Source organism: Mercenaria mercenaria, chromosome 2, assembly GCF_021730395.1.
Source record: "Mercenaria mercenaria strain notata chromosome 2, MADL_Memer_1, whole genome shotgun sequence".
Classification (NCBI taxonomy): Eukaryota; Metazoa; Mollusca; class Bivalvia; order Venerida; family Veneridae; genus Mercenaria; species Mercenaria mercenaria.
The window spans coordinates 55,210,591-55,237,830 of NC_069362.1; the positions used below are offsets into that span (position 1 = coordinate 55,210,591).

At 38.8% G+C, this 27,240-nt stretch overlaps 1 protein-coding gene across 1 annotated transcript in view; it reads left to right on the plus strand.

The window, feature by feature from the left end:
• Window positions 1–27,240, plus strand: part of LOC123563992 (uncharacterized) — a 155,842-nt gene that overhangs the window by 63,482 nt on the left and 65,120 nt on the right. The window contains exon 5 of the mRNA XM_053525994.1: window positions 15,286–15,397. Within this exon, the coding sequence (XP_053381969.1) occupies window positions 15,286–15,397 (112 nt within the window). The remainder of the gene's footprint in view (window positions 1–15,285; window positions 15,398–27,240) is intronic.

Genomic DNA, 27,240 nt, shown 5'->3' on the forward strand with positions numbered 1-27,240 from the left:
ACAAAAAACGCGTGTAGTGCATTCATTTTTTAATATAATCGCTTCAGATTTTCAACACCGCTTGAGAACTAATACAGTTTGAATTCTATAACAATTTTAATAAGATATCGACAGGAATGTAGGCAAAATTCTTTAAAAACGATCAAATTTTCATATAATGTTTTGTAAAATTTCCAACAGCGCAATCTTGATTATTTATTTCTTTCTTAAAGTAAATAAACGGTACATACTATAGTAATAAAATTCAGACTTTTGACCAGAAAGTACAAAAAACACAATTAAAAAATCTTAAATAATGAAAAAGCGGCAGCAATTTAAATACATGGAGTAAAACGATTTTTGGCAAACAGATTTCTGTTAGCGCGGCAGAATAGGTTACGTGACCTCATGAACGTAAATAGAAATGTGGTTTTGAAATAAAGCAGTATGATGTCGTTGCGGTTTTTAGTAAGTTTTAAATGATTCTTTTACATGTATTTTTGACACAACACTTTGTTAGATATTCTTCTCAAACAATATTGTAAATTTCTTGAGGGCAAATAGGTCACAGAGGTAGGACATCCACTATCATCGTTCACGGTTTGACACATTTACATGTCAGTTTTCAAACAATATTGTAAATTTCTTGAGGGCAAATAGGTCACAGAGGTAGGACATCCACTATCATCGTTCACGGTTTGACACATTTACATGTCAGTTTATTCGGGATATTGCACATTCGCTTTTAAAAAAATTAAAGAAAAAACTTTTTTACTGATTTCTTCTCAACAATTAAAGGAATCGAGAAAGTACGATCAGACAGTGATGTGTCACATGGCGCGAAAACATGACGTAATGCCATGACAATCTCGGGGAAACTATACCGCTTTGATCTCCACTTTAGATGCCACAATAACCGACACACTTCTTTTAGCTGTTTGAGGGGGTGTTAATTGATGATGAAAACAAGGCCAATTACTTAGTTTATCATCAGAATTATTACCGATAATTGTTGATGTTTTTTTTTCACTTTCAACACTGATGATGATTTCTGTGTCCATATTTTGGGACACTTTTCAAAATAATTATTTTTCGGGATAACAGATTGCTACTGTCTTCCATTTTAAATTATTTTAGAAATAAGTCCCGTTTCTTTGAGTCATATGAAGTTATGATGTCTACAACATCACAATTTATGTGATAGAATTGGAGGTCCACTAAAGTCTGAGCAGGTCTACTAGATTTTAGCAGTTGGTGGACCTGCTGGCAACTGCTGAAAAAAGTTAAGGTCGAGGCCTGGACTACCTATCGGATGATCACGTGAAATACTTTAAAAAGACAGGCGTGAACAATATTTTCAATAAACGTAGTGTAAAATTAAGACTGGGGGTGGCTAATAAAAGATATATTTTGCTTTACTTTACCCTTTGTCTGAATATTGAGTAGATTATACTATTTTTTATACCCCCGAAGGGAGGCATATAGTTTTTAGCTCGACTATATGAAGTATAAGGAGAGCTATCCTACTCGCCCCTGCGTCGGCGTCTTTCCACGTCCCAACCTTGGTTAAAGTTTTGATTCACTTTCTCTTTTTTCAACATATCTCTGTAATTACTTGATGGATTTGATTCAAACTTGAAATACTTATTCCTCATCATCATCCACATCATCTGACATAAGGGCCATAACTCTGGCACCAATATTTCATGAATTATCCCCCCTTTTCACTTAGATTTTCAGGTTAAAGTTTTGATGCACTTTCACTCTATCTCTGTTATTACTGAATGGATTTGATTCAAACTTAAAATAGTTGTTCAACATCATCACCCACATCATATGACACAAGGTGCATAACTCTGGCACCATTTTTTCATTAATTATTCCCCCTTTTTACTTAGAATTTCAGGTTAAAGTTTTGGTACACCTTCACTCTACCTCTGTTATTACTGAATGGATTTGATTCAAACTTAAAATAGTTGTTCAACATCATCACCCACATCATATGACACAAGATGCATAACTCTGGCACAATTTTTCATGAATTATTCCCCTTTTTACTTAGAATTTCAGGTTAAAGTTTTATGCACTTTCACTCTATCTCTGTTATTACTGAATGGATCTGATTCAAACTTAAACAATTGTTCAACATCATTACCCTTATCATATGATGCAAGGTGCATAACTCTGGGACCAATTTTTCATGAATTATTTCCCCTTTTTACTAGATTTTTAGGTTAAAGTTTTGATGCACTTTCACTCTGTCTCTGTTATTACTGAATGGATTTGATTCAAACTTAAAATAGTTGTTCAACATCATCACCCACACCATATGACGCAAGGTGCATAACTCTGGGACCAATTTTTTTTATTAATTATTCCCCCTTTTTACTTAGAATTTTAGGTTAAAGTTTTGATGCACTTTCACTCTGTCTCTGTTATTACTGAATGGATTTGATTCAAACTTAAAATAGTTGTTCAAAATCATCACCCACACTATATGACACAAGCTGCACAACTCTGGCACCAATATTTAATGAATTATGCCCTTTTTGCTTAGGATATACTTATATAGTGTTTTGATACATTTTATCTTTACCTCTCTTATTACTTTAAGTTGATATTTTTGACATAGACTGAGCATCTATTGTGCAATATCTTCATCCACAATTGGAGTCATTAAACACTCCAGTGACAGCTCTAGTTTCCTCAGATGTGCCCAGTTTCACTATCCAGCATAGAAATAGTTGAGCACGCTGTCTCCTGTGACAGCTCTTGTTGAACCGTCTGTCTGTCGGTCTGTCTGTCTGTCAGTCTGTCCACAATTGTCGTGTCCGGTCCAAATCTTTGTCATCGATGGATGGATTTTCAAATAACTTGGCATGAATGTGTACCACAGTAAGATGACGTGTCGGGCGCAAGACCCAGGTCTGTAGCTCAAAGGTCAAGGTCACACTTAGACGTTAACGGTCATTTTTCATGATATTTGGGCGTGTCCGGTCCATATCTTTGTCATCCATAGATGGATTTTCAAATAACTTGGCATGAATGTGTACCACAGTAAGACGATGTGTCGCACGCAAGACCCAGGTCCGTAGCTTAAAGGTCAAGGTCATACTTAGACGTTAAAGGTCATTTTTCATGATAATTGGGCGTGTCCGGTCCATATCTTTGTCATCCATGGATGGATTTTCAAGTAACTACGCATGAATGTGTGGCACAGTAAGACGACGTGTCGTGTGCAAGACCCAGGTCTGTAGCTCAAAGGTCAAGGTCACACTTAGACGTTAAAGGTCATATTTCATGATAGTGCATTGATGGGCGTGTCCGGTCCATATCTTTGTCATTCATGCATGGATTTTAAAATAACTACGCATGAATGTGTGGCACAGTAAGATGACGTGTCGTGCGCAAGACCCAGGTCCGTAGGTCAAAGGTCCTAAACTCTAACATCGGCCATAACTATTCATTCAAAGTGCCATCGGGGGCACGTGTCATCCTATAAGAAATGCATTTATTATTAAGAGGATGATCCGTTTTCATTAAAATAATAAAAAAGTTTCAAAACTTAAAACCTTTTTTATTAAAATAATATTCATCACATTTAACTTGTTTTCAACACTTTTCGGCTCTTTTCTTTACTCAGTTACATCTTAAATTGACTTTGATTGAAAACCGAGTCATTAGTTCAAGTGCTTTCTAATGATTTTTAATTACAGGCGGTTTGCACCTACTGAAAACAAGGCGATTTGTAACGGATTTACATCAGTTAGTGACCAATAAAATTTCTAAATGTAAGCAATTAGCTGTACATACTGCAGGTTACGATGTCATCACCATAGCGATGTACAATCTCGGCACGCTAATATACAAAGTGACACGTCTGACAGCGACAGAAGCCATTTTCGCGTGTATCTACTATGAAAGCGAAGTTTGGTAAATTAGATGAACGAACATACTGGATCTTTCATTTAGTTTTTATTTATTTCTTATGATCTTATATTTTTTTCGAATATTCGTTGCCATCCCTACATAATATTATATATCCAATCAATTTAGTCAACAAATCTGTGCAATTTCAGCTGAACAGCTCAAGCAGTTTTAACCCTTATCATGCTGTACATGGTTTGTCCTACCTTTGCGACAAGTGCAGTCTGATCTTGATCTGCACTGTTTGCCATTCAGTCAGTATCTTTTTGGTTGGCACCCCTTTTAACAGTTAATAATACTGTCCAAATTGAAAAACGGACAAGTTCATTATAGAAATTTAGCAGGGGCCTAAGGGTAAAGTTATATTAAATTATATAGCTAAATGTGTCCCCTGTGCACCAAAAAAAAGTGTGACATTTACATGAAGGCTAGTTTTCAGCTGTGTGTTTTTTTAATCAAGCTTTATTGTTACAGCTTTGATTTTTTTATGTAACTTAAAGTCTGCACATTTAAAGCAAAATACTTTTTTCATAAACTACATCTCATTCTTACCAATATGTCAAATCTTGTGATGGAACCCTCTTCACAAAATGTAGTTAAACCCCCCAAAAAAAACTCAATTTAAATGTTGAACACTACAGTTTCATAACCCCATTACTTTTCTTGAGTCCTAATGTTTTCCTAAGATCCTAATCTTTTCAGCTTTGAAACACAATATGGCTATTTTTATGCCCCCGAAGGGAGGCATATTAGTTTTCAACTGTCCGTCCGTTCGTTCGTTAGTTCGTCACAACGTTAACTTTTTGCATGAAGGCACTTCACTCGCGAACCACTGCACCCAGGACCTTCAAACTTCACGTGCTGATAGAATATATTGAGAACACCACTCCTACTGACTTTGGGGTCATCAGGTCAAAGGTCAAGGTCACAGGGGCCAATGTTAACTTTTTGCATGAAGGCACTTTACTCGCGAACCACTGTACCCAGGACCTTCATACTTCATATGCTGTTAGTACTTATTGAGCACACTACCCCTACTGACTTTGGGGTCACCAGGTCAAAGGTCAAGGTCACAGGGGCCAACGTTAACTTTTTGCATGAAGGCACTTTACTCGCGAACCGCTGCACCCAGGACCTTAAAACTTTACTTGCTGATAGTACTTATTGAGTACACCACCCCTAACGATTTTGGGGTCACCAGGTCAAGGTCACAGGGGTCAACGTTAACTTTTTGCATGAAGGCACTTTACTCGCGAACCACTTCACCCAGGACCTTCAAACTTCACATGCTGATAGTACCTAATGAGTACACGACCCCTACTGACTTTGGGGTCACCAGGTCAAAGGTCAAGGTCACAGGGGCGAACGTTAACTTTTAGCATGAAGGCACTTTACTTGCGAACCACTGCACCCAGGACCTTCAAACTTAACTTGCTGCTAGTAATGATTTGATTTTTACCAAACTGGCACACAACTTGTATCACCATAAGATCTTGGTTCTTTTCTTGAACTAGCGAGATTCCATTATGGGGTCCAGAGCGATGGCCCCTGAAAGGGCCAGAATTAGCTATTTTGACCTTGTCTGCACAATAGCAGCTTCATTTAGGATTTTATTTTAACCAAACTTGCACAGAACTTGTATCACCATAAGATCTTGGTTCCTTTCTTGAACTGGCGAGATTCCATTATGGGTTCCAGAGTGATGGCCCCTGAAAGGGCCAAAATTAGCTATTTTGACTTTGTCTGCACAATAGCAGCTTCATTTCTGATTTTATTTTAACCAAACTTTCACACAACTTGTATCACCACAAGATCTTGTTTCCTTTCTTCAACATGGCAGATTCCATCATGGGTTCCAGAGTGATGACCCTTGAAAGGGCCAGAATTAGCTATTTTGACTTTGTCTGCACAATAGCAGTTTCATTTATGATTTGATTTTAACCAAACTTGCATACAACTTGTATCACCACAAGATCTTGCTTCCTTTCTTCAATTGGCCAGATTCCATCATGGGTTCCAGAGTTATGGCCCCTTAAAGGTCCAAAATTGGCTATTTTGGCTTTTGCAGCCATATAGAGACTTCATTTATGGTTTTATTTGATACAAACTTCCAAAATATCTTCAACAACAATAAATCTTGGATTCCATGACAAATCAGATCCAATCATAAGTTCCAGAGTTATTTTATATCTGATTACCTCCCCTGATTGTAATCAAAATGGATTTATATCAGTAAGTACTTGCAGGACTTATTTGAAATTTCATTATTGTTATTAGTTGGACTGAGACAATCAGGGTAGATAACTATGGACTGATTTTATGTCAGATTACCTCCCTTTATTTCAAATTAAAATTGTTATATCTCCATAACTTACGAAGATACTGATCTGAAATTTCATTTATGTCAACAGATTTATTTGGCAGATCCTTCTTTTGTCCACTTACAATATTTTTTTTTTTAATTACTTCCCTTTTATGTTACTATAAATAGCTTATTTTTAGTAACTTTTTTTTATTATTGGCCGTAGGGAAAACACGGGACCAGTTTTCTGTGGTACAACATGGATGGTACCTCAAATTTTTAGGTGTATTTTAACATATCTATACCTTGCAAGATTTTCTTTTCTTTTTGGTTAAATTTCTTCCCTTTGTTGTTCCTGTCCTTTGGACTTAGATATTTTTTCTGAGGACCTTCTTGTCCTCAAGTGCAGTGATAACAGGTGAGCGATATAGGGCCATCATGGCCCTCTTGTTTCATTCCTTATTTTAAAAATTTTCAAACATTCGATGAATATTTATCAACTTGCAAATTTGTACCCTTCCCCCACCTGGTTCCTCCACCCATTCACCTGCAACACTCCGTTCATTCAGCATCCCCCCCCCCCCCCCCCCCCATCAACATTTTTTTTCTTCATCTTTTATTTTCCATCAATAGTTATTATCAATGTGAAGTTTTGTACCCTCACCTGGTCTCCTCCCATCCCTTCTTTCACATTTCTCAAGCTACAGCCTTCAAATTTGAAGCACAATCTTAGTTTTGTGTACAGAAATGAACTTTGACACAAAATTGACCTAGTGACCTACTTTCACATTTATGAATGTACAGGCTTTAAATTTGGACCACATGCATAGTTTTGTGTTCTGAAATGAAATCTGGCTTTGATTTTGACCGAGTGACCTACTTTCACATTTCTCAAGCTACAGCCTTCAAATTTGAACCATGCCCATAGTTTTGTGTACTGAAATGAACTTTAACCTTGAGATTGACCTAGTGACCTTCTTTCACATTTCTCAAGCTACAGGCTTCGAATTTGGACCACATGCATAGTTTTGTGTTCTGAATTGAAATTTGACCTTGATTTTTACCTAGTACCTTCTTTCACATTTCTCAAGCTACAGGCTTCAAATTTGAAGCACAATCGTAGTTTTGTGTACCGAAATGAACTTTTACTTGAAATTGACCTAGTGACCTACTTTCACATTTCTCAAGCTACAGCTTTCAAATTTGGACCACATGCATGGAACACATGCACAGTTTTGTGTACTGAAATGAACTTTGACCTTGATTTTGACCTGGATTCTTACATAGTTACCTACTTTTTATACGCCCATCTCTGAAAGAGCAGGGCGTATTATGTGAACACCCGTGGTGGGCTGGCAGCGTCCAAAAGCATGTCCGCTGTCTAAGACAAACAGGCACTCTTGAGTTATGGCCCTTGAATTACTCAAAATCTGCAAATTTAGCCTTGTCCGCTCTCTAAGTCAAACAGTTTTCATCCGATCCTCACTAAACTTGCTGACAATGTTTGTTGGCATAATATCTCAGCCAAGTAAGATAACCAGCCAAATTGCCCCAGGCACTCTTGAGTTTTGACCCTTGAATTACTCGAAATCAGCAAATTTAGCCTTGTCCGCCCTCTACGTCAAACAGTTTTTATCCGATCTTCATCAAACTTGCTGACAATATTTGTGGGCCGCCCATTTAGCTCAGTAGGTAAGAGTGTTGGTCTACGGATCGCAGGGTCGTGAGCTCGATCCTCGGGCGGGGCGTATGTTTCTATGTGACTATTTGATAAATGACATTGTGTCTGAAATCATTAGTCCTCCACCTCTGATTCATGTGGGGAAGTTGGCAGTTACTTGCGGAGAACAGATTTGTACTGGTACAGAATCCAGGAAAACTGGTTAGGTTAACTGCCCGCCGTTACATGACTGAAATACTGTTGAAAAATGGCGTTATACCCCAAAACAAAACAAAAAAAATATTTGTGGGCATAAAATCTCAGCCAAGTTCGATAACCAGCAAAATCGCCCTAGGCACTCCTGGATTATGGCCGTTGAATTACACGAAAAACTGAAAATTTAGCCTTGTGCGGCTGTACATATTCCAGAGTAACTGTGGAAAAATTGCAGACAAATGCAAAACTTCCATGGAAAGTACGTACTTTCCATGGAATAGTCAGGAAAAGTCACCTGTTGTATAACATGTCCAGAGTGATTGCAAATGTTTTCCATGGACATCTCTGGAAATTACTATGGACATCTATCAAAATGTTCATGGAATATTCACCAACACTGCGGAAATGTAGCACTTTGAAAAAATTCTGGTCATTTCACTCTGGAAAATAACTCTTTAATTTTCTAAGGGATTTTAAACACATCAGAAAACAATTAGCATCAGACTGGGAATACCATGTGATCAACATCAGCCAATTAGATGAACTGATATTACAGAGGAATTTTCAAAATGTGTAACTTGAAATCTGATGTTAACAAGTTGTGTAAAAATTAGTGAAACTTTATTATGTGAGGTAATTCAGTTCAAAGTTAATATTGAGGATTCTAGAAATTGCTCAAGTAAGAGTGTTTACATAATTGACCAATGAAACAATACATACATTTGTAATTATGCTAAATAACACATGCATGTATATTTGTACATCAGTCATTATATAGCATAAAACAATGAATGCTTAAGTATAACCAAAGGCTTCACAAAGATTTTTTGTAAATAATATGCATATATGAAAACAGATATCTTTAGGTACTTTCTTTGAAAGATTTCATCATAATTTAAGTGTAACTAATCTTTGTTCGAAACTATGTATATGCTTAAAAAATATTCTAATCAGTCACTTTTAACTGGCAAAGATTCAGTTTCCTTGTTCATATATATCATATAGTGTTTGAAACTGCAAAAGTGATCACATGCATTAAAATCATATTGCTTGTACTGAAGTGTTATTGCTCAGTATACATGTACTGCAAAAAAGTCTATAAATCACATTTATTGCTATTGAATAATACTGTCAGCAGAACTTCCTGGACGACTGCAGAATAACTCTGGAAAATTGTTCATGGACGTCCATGGAATCACTCCAGAAAATTGTCCATGGAAAGTTCTCAGGAAATCCCTGGACATTTTTCCGCAGTTTTCCGCAGTATTCCATATCAAGCTCCTCTAAGTTTGTCCGATTACTGCAGAGTCCGGACTTCCATGGAAATTCAAAAACATTCCATGGAAACTTCTGGAATTTTGACAGCCGGGAAGTCTAACAGTTTTCATTCGGTCTTCACCAAACTTGCTGACAATGTTTGTGGGCTAAATATCTCGGCCAAGTTCGATAACCAGCCAAATCGCCCCAGGCACTCCTGGATTTTGGCCCTTGAATTAGGCCATGTTCGATGACGGGCGTATTTTGTGACAATATCTGCCACTCTTGTTGGATTTTGTACTAGTCTTGAAAGTTGGAACATTCAAAAATGGCTCAATGGTGGACGCCAAGATCACTTTGTGATCTCTTGTTTAATTTTCTTTCACTGCTGCACCTAGCTCCCAAATATACTTAAAACTCGCCTAATAATCGATCGCTTATGCAAGTTCAAAATAAATGTCGGCGACTTTGGCTCAGTAATTGATTGACAATCGATTGTCGGCGACAATCAGAACATCACTAGATATATTACTTCTTAAATAAGTTCTTCAATAAGTGTAGTATTATTATACCCCCACCAAACATATTTGTGGGGGGCTATGTAGGAGTCAGTTTCGTCGCGTTGTGTCGAGTCCCATCCTGTTGCGTCGCGTCCCGAAATCTATATGCCTGGAAGGATTTTAATTTAACTTTACATTATTAGTCCTCAAGACCAGATGACGTGTTGAACACATCACCTATGCCTGATGGTCAAAGGTCAAGGTCACAATTCAAGGTCAAAGGTTAGATATTTGCTTTTTGCTTCATAACTTCTATGTGCCTGGAAGGGGTTTATTACTAAATGGATTTGATTCAAACTTAAAATAGTTAAACATCATCACCCATATCATATGACACAAGGGCCATAACTCTTGCACCAGTATTTCATAAATTATGCCCCCCTTTTTACTTAGAATTTCGTTAAAGTTTTGATACACTTTCAGTCTATTTCAGTTATTATGTCTCCCCCAACTGGCGGAGACATTGTTTTTGCCCTGATCGTCCGTCACACTTTATTTCCGATCAATAACTGGAGAACCAGTTGATCTAGAATCTTCAAACTTCATGGGGTGGCAGGGCTTATGGAGTAGACGACCCCATTGCTTTTGGGATCACTCCGTCAAAGGTCAAGGTCACAGGGGCCTAAACATGGAAAACCATTTCCGATCAATAACTTGAGAACCCCTTGACACAGAATGTTGAAACTTCATAGGATGATTGGTCATGCAGAGTAGATGACCCTATTGATTTTGGGGTCACTGCATAAAAGGTCAAGGTCACTGGGGCCTAAACAAAGAAAACCATTTCCAGTCTGTAACTTGAGAACCACTTGACCCAGAATGTTGAAACTTCATAGGATGATTGGTCATGCAGAGTGGATGACCCCTATTGATTTTGGGGTCACTCTATTAAAGGTCAAGGTCACAAGGGCCAGAACATGGAAAACCATTTCCGGTCAATAACTTGAGAATCACTTTACCCAGAATGTTGAAACTTCATAGGATGATTGGTCATGCAGAGTGGATGACCCCTATTGATTTTGGGGTCACTCTATTAAAGGTCAAGGTCACAAGGGCCAGAACATGGAAAACCATTTCCGGTCAATAACTTGAGAATCACTTTACCCAGAATGTTGAAACTTAAAGGATGATTGATCATGCAGAGCAGTTGACACCTATTGATTTTGAGGTCACTTGATCAAAGGTCAAGGTCACAGGGGCCTGAACATGGAAAACAATTTCCAGTCAGTAACTTGAGAACCACTTGACTCAGAATTTGACCTATTGAGACTATTAAAGGTCAAGGTCACAGGGGCCTAAACATGCATGGAAAGTCATTTCCCATCAGTTACTTGAGAAACACTTGACCCAGAATGTTGAAATTTCATAGGATGATTGATCATGCAGAGTAGATGAACCCTATTGATTTTGGGGTCACTCTGTTAAAGGTCAAGGTCACAGGGGCCTGAACATGAAAAATCATTTCCGATCAATAACTTGAAAACCACTTGACCCAGAATGTTGAAACTTCATAGGATAATTTTGGGTTCACTCTGTTAAAGCTCAAGGTCACAGGGGCCTGAACATGGAAAACCGTTTCAGGTCAGTAACTTGAGAACCATATGTTGAAACTTCATAGGATGATTGATCATGCAGAGGAGATGACCCCAATCGATTTAAGGGTCACTCTATTAAAGGTCAAGGTCACAGAGGCCTGAACATGGAAAACCATTTCCATTCAGTAACTTGAGAACCACTAGACCCAGAATGTTAAAACTCTACAGGATGATTAGACATTTTGGGGCCACTTGATCAAAGGTCAAGGTCACAGGGACCTAAACATGGAGAACAATTTCTGGTCAGTAACTTAAGAATCACTTGACTCAGAATGTTGAAACTTCATAGGATGATCAGACATGCAGAGTAGATGACCCCTATTGATTTTGGGGTCACTCTATTAAAGGTCAAGGTCGCAGCGGATAGAAAATGGAAATCCATATCCGGTTTATAACTGGAGAACCATTTGACCTAGAACCTTCAAACTTTATAGGGAGATAGAAATTACATAGTAGGTGACCCGTTTTTTGGGGTCACTCCGTCAAAGGTCAAGGTCACAGGGGGCTGAACATAGAAAACTCTTTCCAATCAAAAACTTGAGAACCGCTTGACCCAGAATGTTGAAACTTAATAGAATGGTTGTAATGCAGAGTAGATGACCCCAAATGATTTTGGGGTCACTCTGTTATAGGTCAAGGTCACAGGGTCCTGAACATGGACAACTGTATCCAATTCATAACTTGAGAACCACGAGGCCCAGAATGTTGAAACTTAATGCGATGATTGGATATGCCAAGTAGGTGATCCCTATTGCAGCCAACCATCAGTGTCTCTTTGACTTTCGCTCTTGTTATCTATTGACTTCTTGCATATACGACTATGCATTGGGGGAGACGTGCTTTTTAGCTCACCAGAGCACAAAGTGCTCAGGGTGAGCTATTGTGATCGCTCACCGTCCGGCGTCCGTCCGTCCGTCCACACTTTCCTTTAAACAACATCTCCTCCTAAACCAACAGGCCAATTTTGATGAAACTTCACAGGGATGTTCCTTGGATGGTCTTCTCTAAAAAATTTCAAAGAATTGAATTCCATGCAGAACTCTGGTTGCCATGGCAACCGAAAGGAAAAACTTTAAAAATCTTATTCTCAAAAACCAGAAGCCCTAGAGCTTAGATATTTGGTGTGAAGCATTGCCTAGTGGACCTCTACCAAGTTTATTCAAAACATGACCCCGGGGTCAGAATTGACCCCGCCCCAGGGGTCACTTGATTTTACATAGAAAAATCTTCTTCTCGAAAACCAGAAGCCCTAGACCTTAGATATTTGACATGTAGCATTGCCTAATGGACCTCTACTAAAGTTGTTCAAATCATGACCCCGAGATCAAAATTTACCCCGCCCCAGGGGTCACTTGATTTTACATAGGAAAATCTTCAAAAAATTTCTAAAAATAAAGCAGAAGGCCTAGGTCTTAGATATATCACATGTAGCATTGCCTAGTGGACCTCTACAAAATATGTTCAAATCAGACCCCCGGGGTCAAAATTGACCCCGCCCTAGGGGTCGCTTGATTTTACATATGAAAATCTTCAAAAATTTTCTTAAAATAAACCAGAAGGCCTAGAGCTTAGATATTTCATATGTAGCATTGCCTAGTGGACCTCTACAACATTTATTCAAATCATGACCCCAGGGTCAAAATTGACCCCGCCCCAGGGGCCACTTGATTTTACATAGAAAAATCTTCAAAAAATTTCTAAAAATAAACCAGAAGGCCTAGGTCTTAGATATTTGACATGTAGCATTGCCTAGTAGACCTCTACAAAATTTCTTCAAATCATGACCCCCGGGGTCAAATTGGCCCCGCCACATGGGGTTACTTGATTGTACATAGAAAAATCTTCAATATTTTCTAAAAATAAACCAGAAGGCCTAGAGCTTAGATATTCGACATGTAGCATTGCCTAGTGGACCTCTACAAAATTTGTTCAAATCTTGACCCTCCAGGGTCAAATTGACCCAGCCCCAGGGGTTACTTTATTGTACATAGGGAAATCTTCATAAATTTGCTTAAAATAAATCAGAAGGCCTAGATCTTAGATATTCGATATGTAACATTGCCTAGTCGACTTCTACAAACTTTGTTCAAATAATGCCCCCCGGGGTAAAATTGGCCCCGCCCCAGGGGTTACTTGATTGTACATCGGAAAGTTTTCCAAAAAAATTCTAAAAATCATCAGTTTGACATTTGAAACATATTACTCTGGTGAGCGATCCAGGGTCATCATGACCCTCTTGTCTCTGTATGTATATGGTGGAAACTTTAAAAGTCTTCTTGTATGAAACTGTCTGCCCAATTTTAGAATAATTTTACACAAATTGTTCTTGTGTGACCCTCTACCAAGATTGTTTAAATTATTTTGATTCGTCAAAAAACATGGCCGCCAGAGGGCGTGGTCACTTTTCCCTATAATTATGTATATAGTGGAAACTTTAAAATCTTCTTGTGTGAAACTGCTGGCTCGATTTTAGAATAATTTTACACAAATGGTCCTTCTGTGACCCTCTGCCAAGATTGTTCAAATTACTTTGATTCATCAAAAAACATGGCCGCCAGAGGGTGTGGTCACTTTTCCCTATATGTATATAGTGGAAACTTTAAAAATCTTCTTGTGTGAAACTGCTGACCCGATTTTAGAATAATTTTACACAAATAGTCCTTGTGTAGCCCTCTACAAAGATTGTTCAAATTGTTTTGATTTGTCAAAAAACATGGCCGCCAGAGGGCGTGGTCACTTTTCCCTATATGTGTATAGTGGAAACTTTAAAAATCTTCTTGTGTGAAACTGCTGGCCCGATTTTAAAATAATTTTACACAAATGGTCCTTATGTGACCCTCTGCCAAAATTGTTCAAATTATTTTGATTCGTCAAAAAAACATGGCCGCCAGAGGGCGTGGTCACTTTTCCCTATATGTATATAGTGGAAACTTCAAAAAAAATATTTTTGTGAAACTGCTGGCCCGATTTTAAAATAATTTTGCACAAATTGTTCTTGTGTGACCCTCTACCAAGATTGTTCAAATTATTCCAATTCGTCAAAAAACATGGCTGCTAGGGGGCATGGTCACTTTTCTTCTTTGAATAAATAATAGCCAGAGCCTTGATATTTGGCGTGTGATATAAGATTTGTAATGTCTACCATAATTGTTCAAATTATTGCCCTAGGTTCAAAAGTGCGTTTGACATGTATATAATATAGGCTAACATAGAAGAAACTCTGTACTTACAAACACACTTGAAGCCTTGTACACAGGTGAGCGCTTTAGGGTTATTGATCCTCTTGTTCATGAATTATGCCCCCTTTTACTTAGAATTTAAGGTTAATTTTGATGCATTTTCATTATATCTCAGTTATTACGAAATGCATTTGTTTCAAACTTGAAGTAGTTGTTCCACATCATCACCCACATCATATGACACAAGGTGCATAACTCTTGCACCAATATTGTATTAATTATGCCCCCTTTTTGCTTAGAATTATACTTATATAGTGTTTTGATACACTTTATCTGTACCTCTCTTATTATTTGATATTTTTTAACACAGACTCATTGTTAGCTATTGTGCAATATTCATCCACCATTGGAGTCATTAAACACTCCAGTGACAGTTCTTCACAGATTTAAATGTTTTTGGTACACAGGTGTAACATCATAAAATACAGGTAAAGTTTGACTTTGGCTACAAACCACCAATTTTATATGTAGTTATGGCCCCTTTCCAACTTATATAATATTTTATAGTTAATTAATATACTAAAGCTTATATAAACTGTGCACATTTCAGCTGTCGGCCAATGATATCAAAGCTGTGATGAAGAAAGTGAAACACTTTTATGCACCATCTTACAAGGCCCTGCAAACAGTATGGCATCAGGCAGTTGAGATAGCTCAGAAAAGTAAGGCCATCTTTCTTTAAATTATTTAGCACACCATCAGCACTTTATGCTCATTGTGAGCTTTTTGGACACTGGATGTTTGTCATCCATCCATCTTTCTTCTGTTCACAATTTCTTTAAGGAACATCTCCTTCTGAACCACCCTCCCAATTTTAACCAAACTTTACGGCAATGTTTGGATGTCCTCTGTCAGATTCCTTCATATCTAGGCCATTCATGCAGATTTCTAGTTGCCATGGCAACCCAAAAGAAAAACAGTAAAAAAACTGCTGGTCTGATTTGGAAATAATTTCAAAGAATTGTCAGTTTGGTGGCCCTCTACTTACTTGTTGACACATTTCACACAAATGGTCTTAAGAAAACGCTATACTAAAGTTCTTCGAATTATTCCACTTTGTCAAAAAAAAATAGGCAGCCAGGGGTCATGGTCACTTTTCCCAGTATATTGGAAACTTTAAAAATTTTGTATGAAATTGCATGCCTGATTTTACTCATGTGAATTTTGCCATGTGATAGCATTTTTAGCTCACCTGAGCCACAGGCTCATGGTGAGCTTTTGTGCCTGCTCAATGTCCGTCGTGTGTCATGCGTCTGTCAACATTCTCTAAAAAAAACTTCTAAACCACTGGATAAAATTACATCAAACTTCACAGGAATGATCCTTGGGTGGTCCCCTTTCAGAATTGTTCTGACAATTGAATTTTATGCAGAACTCCCAACCAAAAGGAAAAACTTAAAAAATCTTCTTGTTTAAAACCGCAAGGCATAGAGCCTTGATATTTGGCATGTGACATCATCTAATGGTCCTCTATGAAGATTGTTCAAATTGTGGCCCTTGGCTGAAAAGAAGCCCACCTCGGGTGTCCCAAATTGTTCAAATTGTGCCCCTGGGCTGAAAAGTGGCCCACCCCGGGGGTCCCAAGTTTTACCAAGACTTATATAGCAAAAAACTTTTAAAATCTTCTTTCCTGAAACTGCAAGGCCTAGGCTTTTGATATTTAGTATGCTGCATTGCCATGTGGTTCTCTACCAAAATTGTTCAAATTATGCCCCTGGGATGAAAAGAGGCATCACCAACGAGGTGCATACTGCAGAGAGGGGCTAGGAATGGGAGGGAGCCTCCTTATTGTACCCCCCGGCAACAAAGTTGTAAGGGGGGGTATGCTGGTTTCAGGTTGTCTGTCTGTCTGTCCGTCTATCTGTCTGTTCGTCTGGCCGTCTGTCCGTAGATGCAATCTTGTGCGCACCATCTCTCCTTGTCCCCTTGACAGAATTTAATGAAACTTCACACAAGTGATCAGTACCAACAGTAGTTGTGCATGGGGCATGTTAGGTTCTTTTAGAAAAAAGTTTGCAGAGTTATCGGACTTTGTTCTTTTGTTACTATACTATATACATAGACACAATCTTGTGCGCACCATCTCTCCTCATCCCCTTGACACAATTTAATGAAACTTCACACAAGTGATCAGTACCAACAGTAGTTGTGCATGGGGCATGTTAGGTTCTTTTAGAAAAAAAATTTGCAGAGTTATGGGACTTTGTTTTTTTTGTTACTATACTATATACATAGACACAATCCTGTGCGCACCATCTCTCCTCATCTCTTTGACACAATTTAATGAAACTTCACACAAGTGATCAGTAACAACAGTAGTTGTGCATGGGGCATGTTAGGTTCTTTCAGCATAAAAAATTGCAGAGTTATGGGACTTTGTTTCTTGTAAACTTACTATGTACATACAGTCTGCATATGCAATCTTGTGCGTGCCTAATCTACCAAACTCTTGCACACAATTTAATGAAACTTCACACAAGTGATCAGTACCAACCCTAGTTGTGCATGGTGCATGTTACATTCTTTTAGATAAATATTCTGCATAGTTATGGGACTTTGCTTTTTTGTTACTATACTGTATACTACAGTCTATATACATACAGTCCACATAATTATGCAATTTGTGTGCGTCAAATTGCAATGTACTGTGTCAGTGCATGCGGGGGGGGGGGGGGGGGGGGGGGGGGGGGGGGGTGTACATTCATCACCTTTAGTGATAGCTCTAGTTTATATATAGGTATGAATTTTTGGTGTATGGTGCATTTTAGGTCTAAATTTTGGAGTATTGGAGGGGTTATCCTCTCATGTTTTTTAATCCCCCGCCACAAGTGGTGTTGGGTTATAGGAATGGTCTCCTTCCGTCTGTCTGTCTGTAACACTCGTGTCCGCTCCATATCTCCTAAACCCATTGAAGGATTTTTATGAAACTTGGGTCAAATGATCACCTCATCAAGACGATGTGCTGAACCCATGAGTCAGCCTTGTCAGCTCAAGGTCAAGGTCACAACTCAGGGTCAAACGTTTGAGCCTTCCATTTTGTGCCCTCTCTATATCTCCAAAACCCCATGAAGGAATTTTATAAAACATGGGTCAAATGATCACCTCATCAAGACGATGTGCAGAACCCATGAGTCAGCCATGTCAGCTCAAGGTCAAGGTCACAACTTGGGGTGAAAGGTTTGATCATTCCATTTTGTGTCCGCTCTATATCTCCTAAACCCCTTGAAGGAATTTTATAAAACTTGTGTCAAATGATCACCTCATCAAGATGATATGCAGAACCCATGAGTCAGCCATGCCTGCTCAAGGTCAAGGTCACATCTAAGGTTGAAAGGTTTGAGCTTTCCATTTTGTGTCCTCTCTATATCTCCTAAACACCTTGAAGGATTTTCATCAAACTTGGTTCAGATGATCACCTTATCAAGGCAATTTGCAGAACTTATGAGTCAGCCCTGCTGGCTCAAGGTCAAGGTTACAACTGAAGGTCAAATGTTTGAACCTTCCATTTTGTGTCTGCTCTGTATCTCCCTAGAAGGATTCATATGAAACTTGGGTCAAATGATCACCTAATCAAGGCGATGTGCAGAACTCATGAATCAGCCATGCTGGCTCAAGGTCAAGGTCAAAGGTTTTAGCCTTTCATTTCATGTCTGCTGTTTATCTCTTAAACCCCTTGAAGGAATTTTATAAAACTTTGGTCAAATAATCACCTCATCAAAACGATGTGCAGAACTTATGAGTCAGCCATGCCAGCTCAAGGTCAAGGTCACAACTTAGGGTGAAAGGTTTGAGCCTTCCATTTTGTGTCCACTCTGTATCTTCTAAACCCCTTGAAGGATTTCATCAAACTTGGGTGAAATGATCACTGCATCAAGAACTCGTGAGTCAGCCATGTCAACTCAAGGTCAAGGTCACAACTCAAGGTCAAAGGTTTGAGCTCTGTATCTCGTAAACCCTTTGAAGAATTTTCATGAAACTTGGGTCAAATGATCACCTCATCAAGACGTTGTGCAGAATTCATGAGTCAGCCATGTCAGTTCAAGGTCAAGGTCACAGCTAAAGGTCAAAGGTTTACCCTTTCACTATCCATAGCATTGGCGGGGGATTTATCTGTCTTTCAGACTGCCTTGTTTTTTTGGGGGGTGGGGGAGGGTCAGGCTGCTATCCCCATTGAAAATTTTGAAATGTTGGGGGCTCTAGTGCACTTTTTATGCCCCTGGCATCTACTGATGTGGGAGGCATATAGTGATTATCCTGTCCGTTCGTCCTTCCATTCATTCGTCTGACCGTTCGTCTGTCCGTACTAGGTTAACAAAATGGGACCGTTTCGTCTAGCATCAATACCCCTAACTAGAATGACTTGATACTAATGCAGATGTAACCTGTGACCATTCCTCATCTTCAGACATCACCTGACCTCAGTTTGACCTTGACCATGAACTTGACCTCGTTTTGGACATAGGTTGTTTTGTATCGACAAGGATGCCACCGGGAGGCATCAAGTGTTTATTGAACGAAGCTACTTGTTTTGTCTAAATTTTGATGATAGGAGCAAGTATCCCTGTCATTTTATGGGGGTCATGGGACTTTCTCCCTGGAAATTTTTTAAATACAGGTATGAAATGAGGTGGTGGGGGGGGGGGGGGGGCTCCATGGCCGAGTGGTTGTGGTCGCTGTCTTCAAATCACTTGCCCCTCATCGATGTAGGTTCGAGCCCCACTTGGGGCGTTGAATACTTCATGTGAGGAAGCCATCCAGCTGGCTTACGGAAGGTCATTGGTTCTATCCAGGTGCCCGCTTGTGATGAAACAATGCATGGAGGGGCACCTGGGGTCTTCCTCCACCATTTAAGCTGGAAAGTCGCCATATGACTTATAAATGTGTCGGTGCGACGTTAAGCCCAACAAAATAAAATAAATAAATAGACATGAAATGGTGTCCTCTGTTGCAATTTTTTGGTGTCAATTTTATGCCCTCGAAGGTAGGCATATTAGTTTCCAACTGTCCGTCTGTTAGTTCATCACAACTTTAACTTTTTGCATGAAGGCACTTTACTCACGAAGCACTGCACCCAGGACCTTCAAACTTCACATGCTGATAGTACTTAATGAGTTCACGACCCTTACTGACTTTGGGGTCACCAGGTCAAAGGTCAAGATGCTGGGGAGGTATTTGTCACCATTAGTGACAGCTCTTGAAAATCGCAACAAGGTCCTGGAAAAGTCCTTAAATTTCATAGACGAAAAAGTGTGGGAACCCTGACTGGAGGGGTACTTCCAACATTTGGGGTGGGGTGGGGGGGGGGGGTTGATTAGTTCTCCCCCATGAAAATTTTGAAATATAGATATAAAATGGTGGTCTCTGGTGCATTTCGGGTCTAAATTTTTAAAAAATATTATTACTATGTCAAAATAGTTGTGTGCAAATATAATGAGTATAGGTCACTTCTCAGCCAATTTTGCAGGTGGGGGACTGGATCCAGGTCTGGTTTCAGTGTGTCAACTGATTGAGATTATGTTGAGTTCTATCAAAAATGCAATGTTGCTATATTTGTTTTATCGGCTTTCCCTTTCTGACTATTTTCTGTTGCGTTGCTTTTGCCCTACCAACAGATTGATAATCGAGTTCTTACACATACAAATATATATTCAATTTCTCTTTGTCTCATTCCTCTTACATGTAATCATGTCACTATTTAAATTTTGTATGTGGTCATTATCACCATCACTCTGTCATTGATACGCAGCAGGAGATGTGTATTTCATATAATTTTATATATTTTCATAAATAGTGTATTGTATGTAATAACTAGTGACAAAAGCCGTGATGGTTAGACAGTTCCTCGAAAAATAAGTTACAAAGCATGTCATTCTATAATTATAACCAGTAGGGGAAACATTACGTTTGGGAAAACATCAGTTTATGACTTTTCCCTCCTTTTTGAACTGCAAACTTGTTACAGGATATAGTAACTTGTTTCCCATTTGGGAAGTAGAATCATTATTTTTATGCCCCCAGCATCTACTGATGCGGGAGGCATATAGTGATTGTCCTGTCCGTTCATCCATCCCTTTTGTCCGTCCGTACAAGGTTAACCAAATGGGACCGTTTTGTCTAGCATCAATACCCCTTATTAGAATGACGATACTATTGCAGATGTAACCTGTGACCATTCCTCATCTTCAAACATCACCTGACCTCAGTTTGACCTTGACCTTGACCTCGTTTTGGACTTGGGTTGCTTTGTATGGGTCATCTTTTGGTTAACCAAATGGGACTGTTTCGTCTAGCATCAATACCCCTTACTAGAATGACTTGATACTAATGCAGATGTAACCTGTGACCATTCCTCATCTTCAAACATCGCCTGACCTCAGTTTGACCTTGACCGTGACCTCATTTTTATGCCCCCACTTTTTGGGGGTGCATATAGATTTGCCCTTGTCCGTCCGTCCTCCGTCCGTCCGTCCTTTCGAGAATGTTGTGTCGCGCGTAGCTCCAAAAGTATTGGACGTAGAGTCACAAAACTTTACAGGAATGTTGGTCAGCATGTGTAGTTGTGCACCTGGGGTTTCGCATCCGGATTCATTCACTCTGTAGGAGTTATAGCCCCTGACTTTGTAAAAATTGGTCATTTTAATGTTGTGTCGCGCCTAGCTCCAAAAGTATTTGACCTAGAGTCACAAAACTTTACAGGATTGTTGGTAAGCATGTGTAGTTGTGCACCTGGGGTTTTGCATCCGGATTCATTCAGTTGTGTAGTAGTTTTGGCCCCTGACTTAGTAAAAATTGGTCATTTTAATGTTGTGTCGCACGTAGCTCCAAAAGTATTTGACCTAGAGTCACCAAAGTTTACAGGAATGTTGGTCAGCATGTGCAGTTGTGCACCTGGGGTTTCGCGTCCAGATTCATTCAGTCTTGTAGGAGTTATGGCCCCTGATTAGTTAAAAATTGATCATTTTAATGTTGTGTTGCGTGTAGCTCTGAAAGTATTTGACCTAGAGTCACCAAAGTTTACAGGAATGTTGGTCAGCATGTGCAGTTGTGCACCTAGGGTTTGGCGTCCGGATTCATTTAGTCTTGTAGGAGTTATGGCCTTTGACTTAGTTAAAAATTGGTCATTTTAATGTTGTGTCGCGCGTAGCTCCAAAAGTATTTGACCTAGAGTCACCAAAGTTTAAAGGAATGTTGGTCAGCATTTGCGGTTTTGCACCTGGGGTTTCGCGTCCGGATTCATTCAGTACTGTAGGAGTTATGGCCCCTGACTTAGGAAAAAATTTGTGTCCTTTGTCATGTAGTGGGGGCATCTGTGTCCCATGGACACATTTCTAGTTTGGACTTAGGACTGCTTTGTATGTGCCATCTCTTGGTTAACCAAATGGGACCATTTTGTCTAGCATCAGTACCCCTTACTAGAATGACTTGATACTAAAGCAGATGTAACTTGTGACCATTCCTCATCTTCAAACATCACCTGACCTCAGTTTGACGTTGAACTTGACCTGAATTTGGACTTGGGTTTGTATTTTATTGACAAGGATGCCGTTGGGAGGGGGGGGGGGGGCTTCTTGTTTGACTTGCTTTCATCATTTGGCCCAGTGCGACATACATGGTGTCATTAAATGAGATATGACAATTTAAAGTTAGATACTTTATCTAAATTTCTACCGTTCAGATTTTTAATGTCATAACAAATTGTTATTTAACTTTTAAATTGTCGTCGTCGTCCGTCATTGTCAACAATTTGACTGTTAACACTCTAGAGGTCACAATTTTGGCTCAATCTTAATGAAACATTGTCAAAATTTCACCCTCAATAAAATCTTGGACGAGTTCTATTTTGGGTCATCTGTGTTCAAAAACTAGGTCATCAGGTCAAATCAAAGGAAAAGTATGTTAACACTCTAGAGACCACATTTACAACAATATCTCTATGAAACTTTGTCAAAATGTTAATCTTGATAATCTTAAGGTCAAGTTCAAATCAGGGTCAGGTTGGGTCAAAAACTAGGTCACTTGGTCAAATCAAAGGAAAAGCTTGTTAACACTCTTGAAGCCACATTTATGGCTTTATTTTCATGCAACTTAGAATGTTAATCTTGATGATCTTTAGGTCAAGTTTAAATCTATGTCAGGTGGGGTCAAAAACTAGGTCACCAGGTCAAATCAGAGGAAAAGCTTGTTAACACTCTATAGGCCACATTTATGACTGTATCTTCATGAAACTTAGTTAGAATGTTAACCTTGATAATATTTAGGTCAAGTTTGAATCTGGGTCATGTGAGGTAAAAAACTAGGTCACCAGATCAAATCAAAGGAAAAGCTAGTTAACACTTTAGAGACCACATTTATGACTGTATTTTCATGAAACTTGGTCCGAATGTTAACCTTGATAATATTTAGGTCAAGATTGAATCTGGGTCATGTGGGTCAAAAACTAGGTCACCAGGTCAGATCAAAGGAAAAGCTAGTTAACACTCTAGAGACCACATTTATGACCATATCTTAATGAAACTTGGTCAGAATGTTAATCTTGATGATCTTCAGGCCATTAGGTCAGGTGAGCGATACAGGGCCTTCATGGCCCTCTTGTTTAAGATACAGCCTTGAAATTTGGATGACATGTACAGTTTTGCACACCAATCTTAAAACTGACTTTTAGCGACCGTGAATATGATCTATTGACTTACTTTCTAATATCTTAGTATCAGTTTGCCATTTTAAACAAGTGGCTTATATTACTCAGGTTTGCGATTCATGGTCATCATGACCCTCTTGTTAACCCTTTACCACACAGAACAGAAGCCAAAGTAACCTGTTTTACATAACACTGATAAGTGATAATCAATAATCAATAATCGGTATATGGCTGATAAAGGTGACTGTCTTATCTGAACAGAGGTGTTGGCATTATTTTGTGATTACACACACACATGTTAAAAATGTCATTATTTTAATATTTTCTGTAAGTTTGACATTATTTTTGTCAATATAAAGTTTATAGCAATTTAAATTCTCTTTCCGATGATACAAAATTTATTGTAGTTTCTCTTTGAGTTCCGAAGATATAAAGTGTTAAAGTATGGGAATATATATTTTTAGGCATAAAATTCTGTTTTGGATTACTTTCACATTGAAATTCATATACAATTTCATTTTGATGTTTGAAAGTTTGATTTATAGTTACTAGACTTATCTTCCGAATCGGAATCGGTAAGTATTTTTATAAAAAACAACCATCAAACTGAATAACACTACAAAAATAACGGATCGTAAAATTTCTGAAAGTGCAAAAAGATCGTGGAGATCGAGACTCGTAACCGACTACAGTATTCTTGTGCTAAAAATTAAATATTTTTAAGATAATATTACGTAATATTTTGATGATCAAACGTCGGTACATCACGGGTGACTTCCGCAGCAATTAACTCTTGGGGTGTCATCAAATATTTGAAAGCCGCGGTCCTTCTGTTTTGATTAACACTTCCCGTTATGTAAGGCCATAAATTCTGAGCCATCGTATACACAAATTGTTGTTTAGGGGAAATCTGCATGTATCACGCGTGACCTTCATGACCTAACACATTTAAAAATACTTTGATGTTAAATGGTTGTTATTTTTAGAACGAGGAAAGCCCCGCGAAATGGCTAGTTGCAAGCAGTTTCTCAGTAATTTTCCATGACGTAGCGTCGTGCACATGTAGGAAAAAACCCCGGTGTCTTTCTTTGCAAAGTACTCGATAAATTTAAATAGTAACCACATGATCTTTTACGTAAATAATGATGACGAAATCCCATATTTTGAGTTAGTAAACATCCGGAATTTGTTTCTTTAGGAAAAGAATGAAAATAAAGCGATTGATTATGAGACACGGGATAAAACGATTCTGTTCAAATGGCCGTTAATCGGTATAATACGTTTCTATCGGGGAACCGATAGACACGGGTCAATACGTTTCTGTTTGGTAATCGATAGATACGGTGATAAACGTATCCATGTTGGAAAGGGTTAACAGATTTCAGTAGTTGTCTTGAATAATCTTTACCATGACCTACTCACCTAGTTTTTGGTTCTGAAGTTTTAGCAAAGAAATTTGTTTAAGGAAGCAATTAAACTCAGGTGAGCCATACAGGGCCATTATGGCCCGTTTGTCTATGATTTGACCTAGTAACCTTTTTAGCTCACCTGAACCAAAGGCTTTTTGAGCTCTTTTCTGACCGCTTAGTGTCTGTTGTGGGTCATGTGTCTTCTTGAAAACCACTGGACAGAATTACACCAAACTTCACAGGACTGATCCTTGGGTGGCACCCTTTCAAAATTATTCGAAAAATTCAATTCCATGCAGAACTCTGGTTGCCATGGCAACCTAAAGGAAAAACTTTAAAAATCTTGTTGTCCAAAACTGCAAGGCATAGAGCCTTGATAATTGGTGTGTGACATCATCTAATGGTCTTCTATGAAGGTTGTTCTAATTATGCCCCTGGGGTGAAAAGAGGCCCATCCCCGGGAGTCACAGACTTGTATAGAAAAATACTTTTAAAATCTTCTTGTTTAAAACCACAAGACCTAAGCCTTTGATATTTGGTTCTTGTGGTCCTCTACCAAAATTGTTCAAATTATAACCCTGGGGTGAATAGCCCTGGGAGGTCTCAAGTTTTACATGGACTTATATAGGAAAAAACTTTAAAAATCTTCTTGCCTTAAACTGAAAGCCCTAGGCTTTTGATATTTGGTATGTTGCATTGCCTTGTGGTCCTCTACCAAAATTGTTGAAATTACGCTCCTGGGGTGAAAAGAGACCTTGCAGCCTTGGGGGTCCGAAATTACAGACTTATATAGGGAGAAAAAAAAATCTTCTTGTCTGAAAGTTCAAGGCTTAGACCTTTGATATTTGATATGTAGCATTGCCCAGTTGATTTCTAACAAGATTGTTCAAATTATGCCCCTAGGGCAAAAAGAGGCCCCAAACTGGGGGTCACTTATTATATGAGTTATATAGGAATAAATACTTCAAAAATTATCAGGTCATATGTCCTAGACTTTTTAATTATAATTTCCTGATGACCACAAGCGATTAGGGGTCACCTGACTGTGACCTTTACCTACTGACCTACTTTCTTGCTTTTTAAGATACAGCCTTGAAATTTGGATGACATGTATAGTTTTGCACACCAATCTTAAAACTGACTTTAATGACCATGAATGTGACCTACTGACCTACTTTCTAGTATTTTAGCATCAGTGTGTCATTTTAAGCATGTGGCTCATATTTCTTGGGTGAGCAATTCAGGGTCATCATGACCATCTTGTTTAGCTCACCTGAGCCATACGCTCAATGTCCGTCGTGAGTCCATCAACATTTTCTAAAAAATCTTATTGAAAACCACTGGGCAGAATTACACCAAACTTCACACGAATGATCCATGTGTGACTTCATCTAATTGTCCTCTATGAAAATTGTTCAAATTATGCTCCTGGGGTGGAAAGAAGGCCCACCCTGGGGTTCCCAAGTTTTACATAGACTTATATAGGAAAAAACGTTAAAAATCTTCTTATCCAAATCTGCAAGGCATAGAGCCTTGATATTTGGCATGTGACGTCATCAAATGGTCCTCTATGAAAATTGTTCAAATTATGCCCCTGGGGTGAGAAGAGGCCCCACCCCATAAGTCTGCAGTTTTACATAGACTTATATAGGAAAAAACTTTAAAAATTTTCTTGTCTGAAACCATTAGACCTTGGCGTTTGATATTTGTTATGTAGCATTTCCTTGTGGTCCTCTACCAAGACTGTTAAAATTGTAATCCTGGGGTTAAAAAGAGGCCCTGTTCCCTGGGGTTCCCAAGTTTTACATAGAGTTATATAGGAATTTTTATGCCCCCACTTTGGGGGGGGGCATATAGATTTGCTCTTGTCCGTCCGTCCTTCCGAAAATGTTGTGTCGCGCGTAGCTCTGAAGGTATTTGACGTAGAGTCACAAAACTTTACAGGAATGTTGGTCAGCATGTGTAGTTGTGCACCTGGGGGATTCGCGTCTGGATTCATTCAGTCATGTAGAAGTTATGGCCCCTGACTTTGTAAAAATTGGTCATTTTAATGTTGTGTCGTGCCTAGCTCCAAAAGTATATGACCTAGAGTCACAAAACTTTACAGGCATGATGGTCAGCATGTGTAGTTGTGCACCTGGGGTTTCGCATCCGGATTCATCCAGACATGTAGGAGTTATGGCCCCTGACTTAGTAAAAAATTGGTTATTTTAATGTTGTGTCGCGCATAGCTCCAAAAGTATTTGACCTAGAATCACCAAAGTTTACAGGAATGTTGGTCAGCATGTGTAGTTGTGCACCTGGGGTTTCACGTCCAGATTCATGCAGTCATGTAGAAGTTATGGCCCCTGACTTTGTAAAAATTGGTCATTTTAATGTTGTGTCGTGCCTAGCTCCAAAAGTATATGACCTAGAGTCACAAAACTTTACAGGCATGTTGGTCAGCATGTGTAGTTGT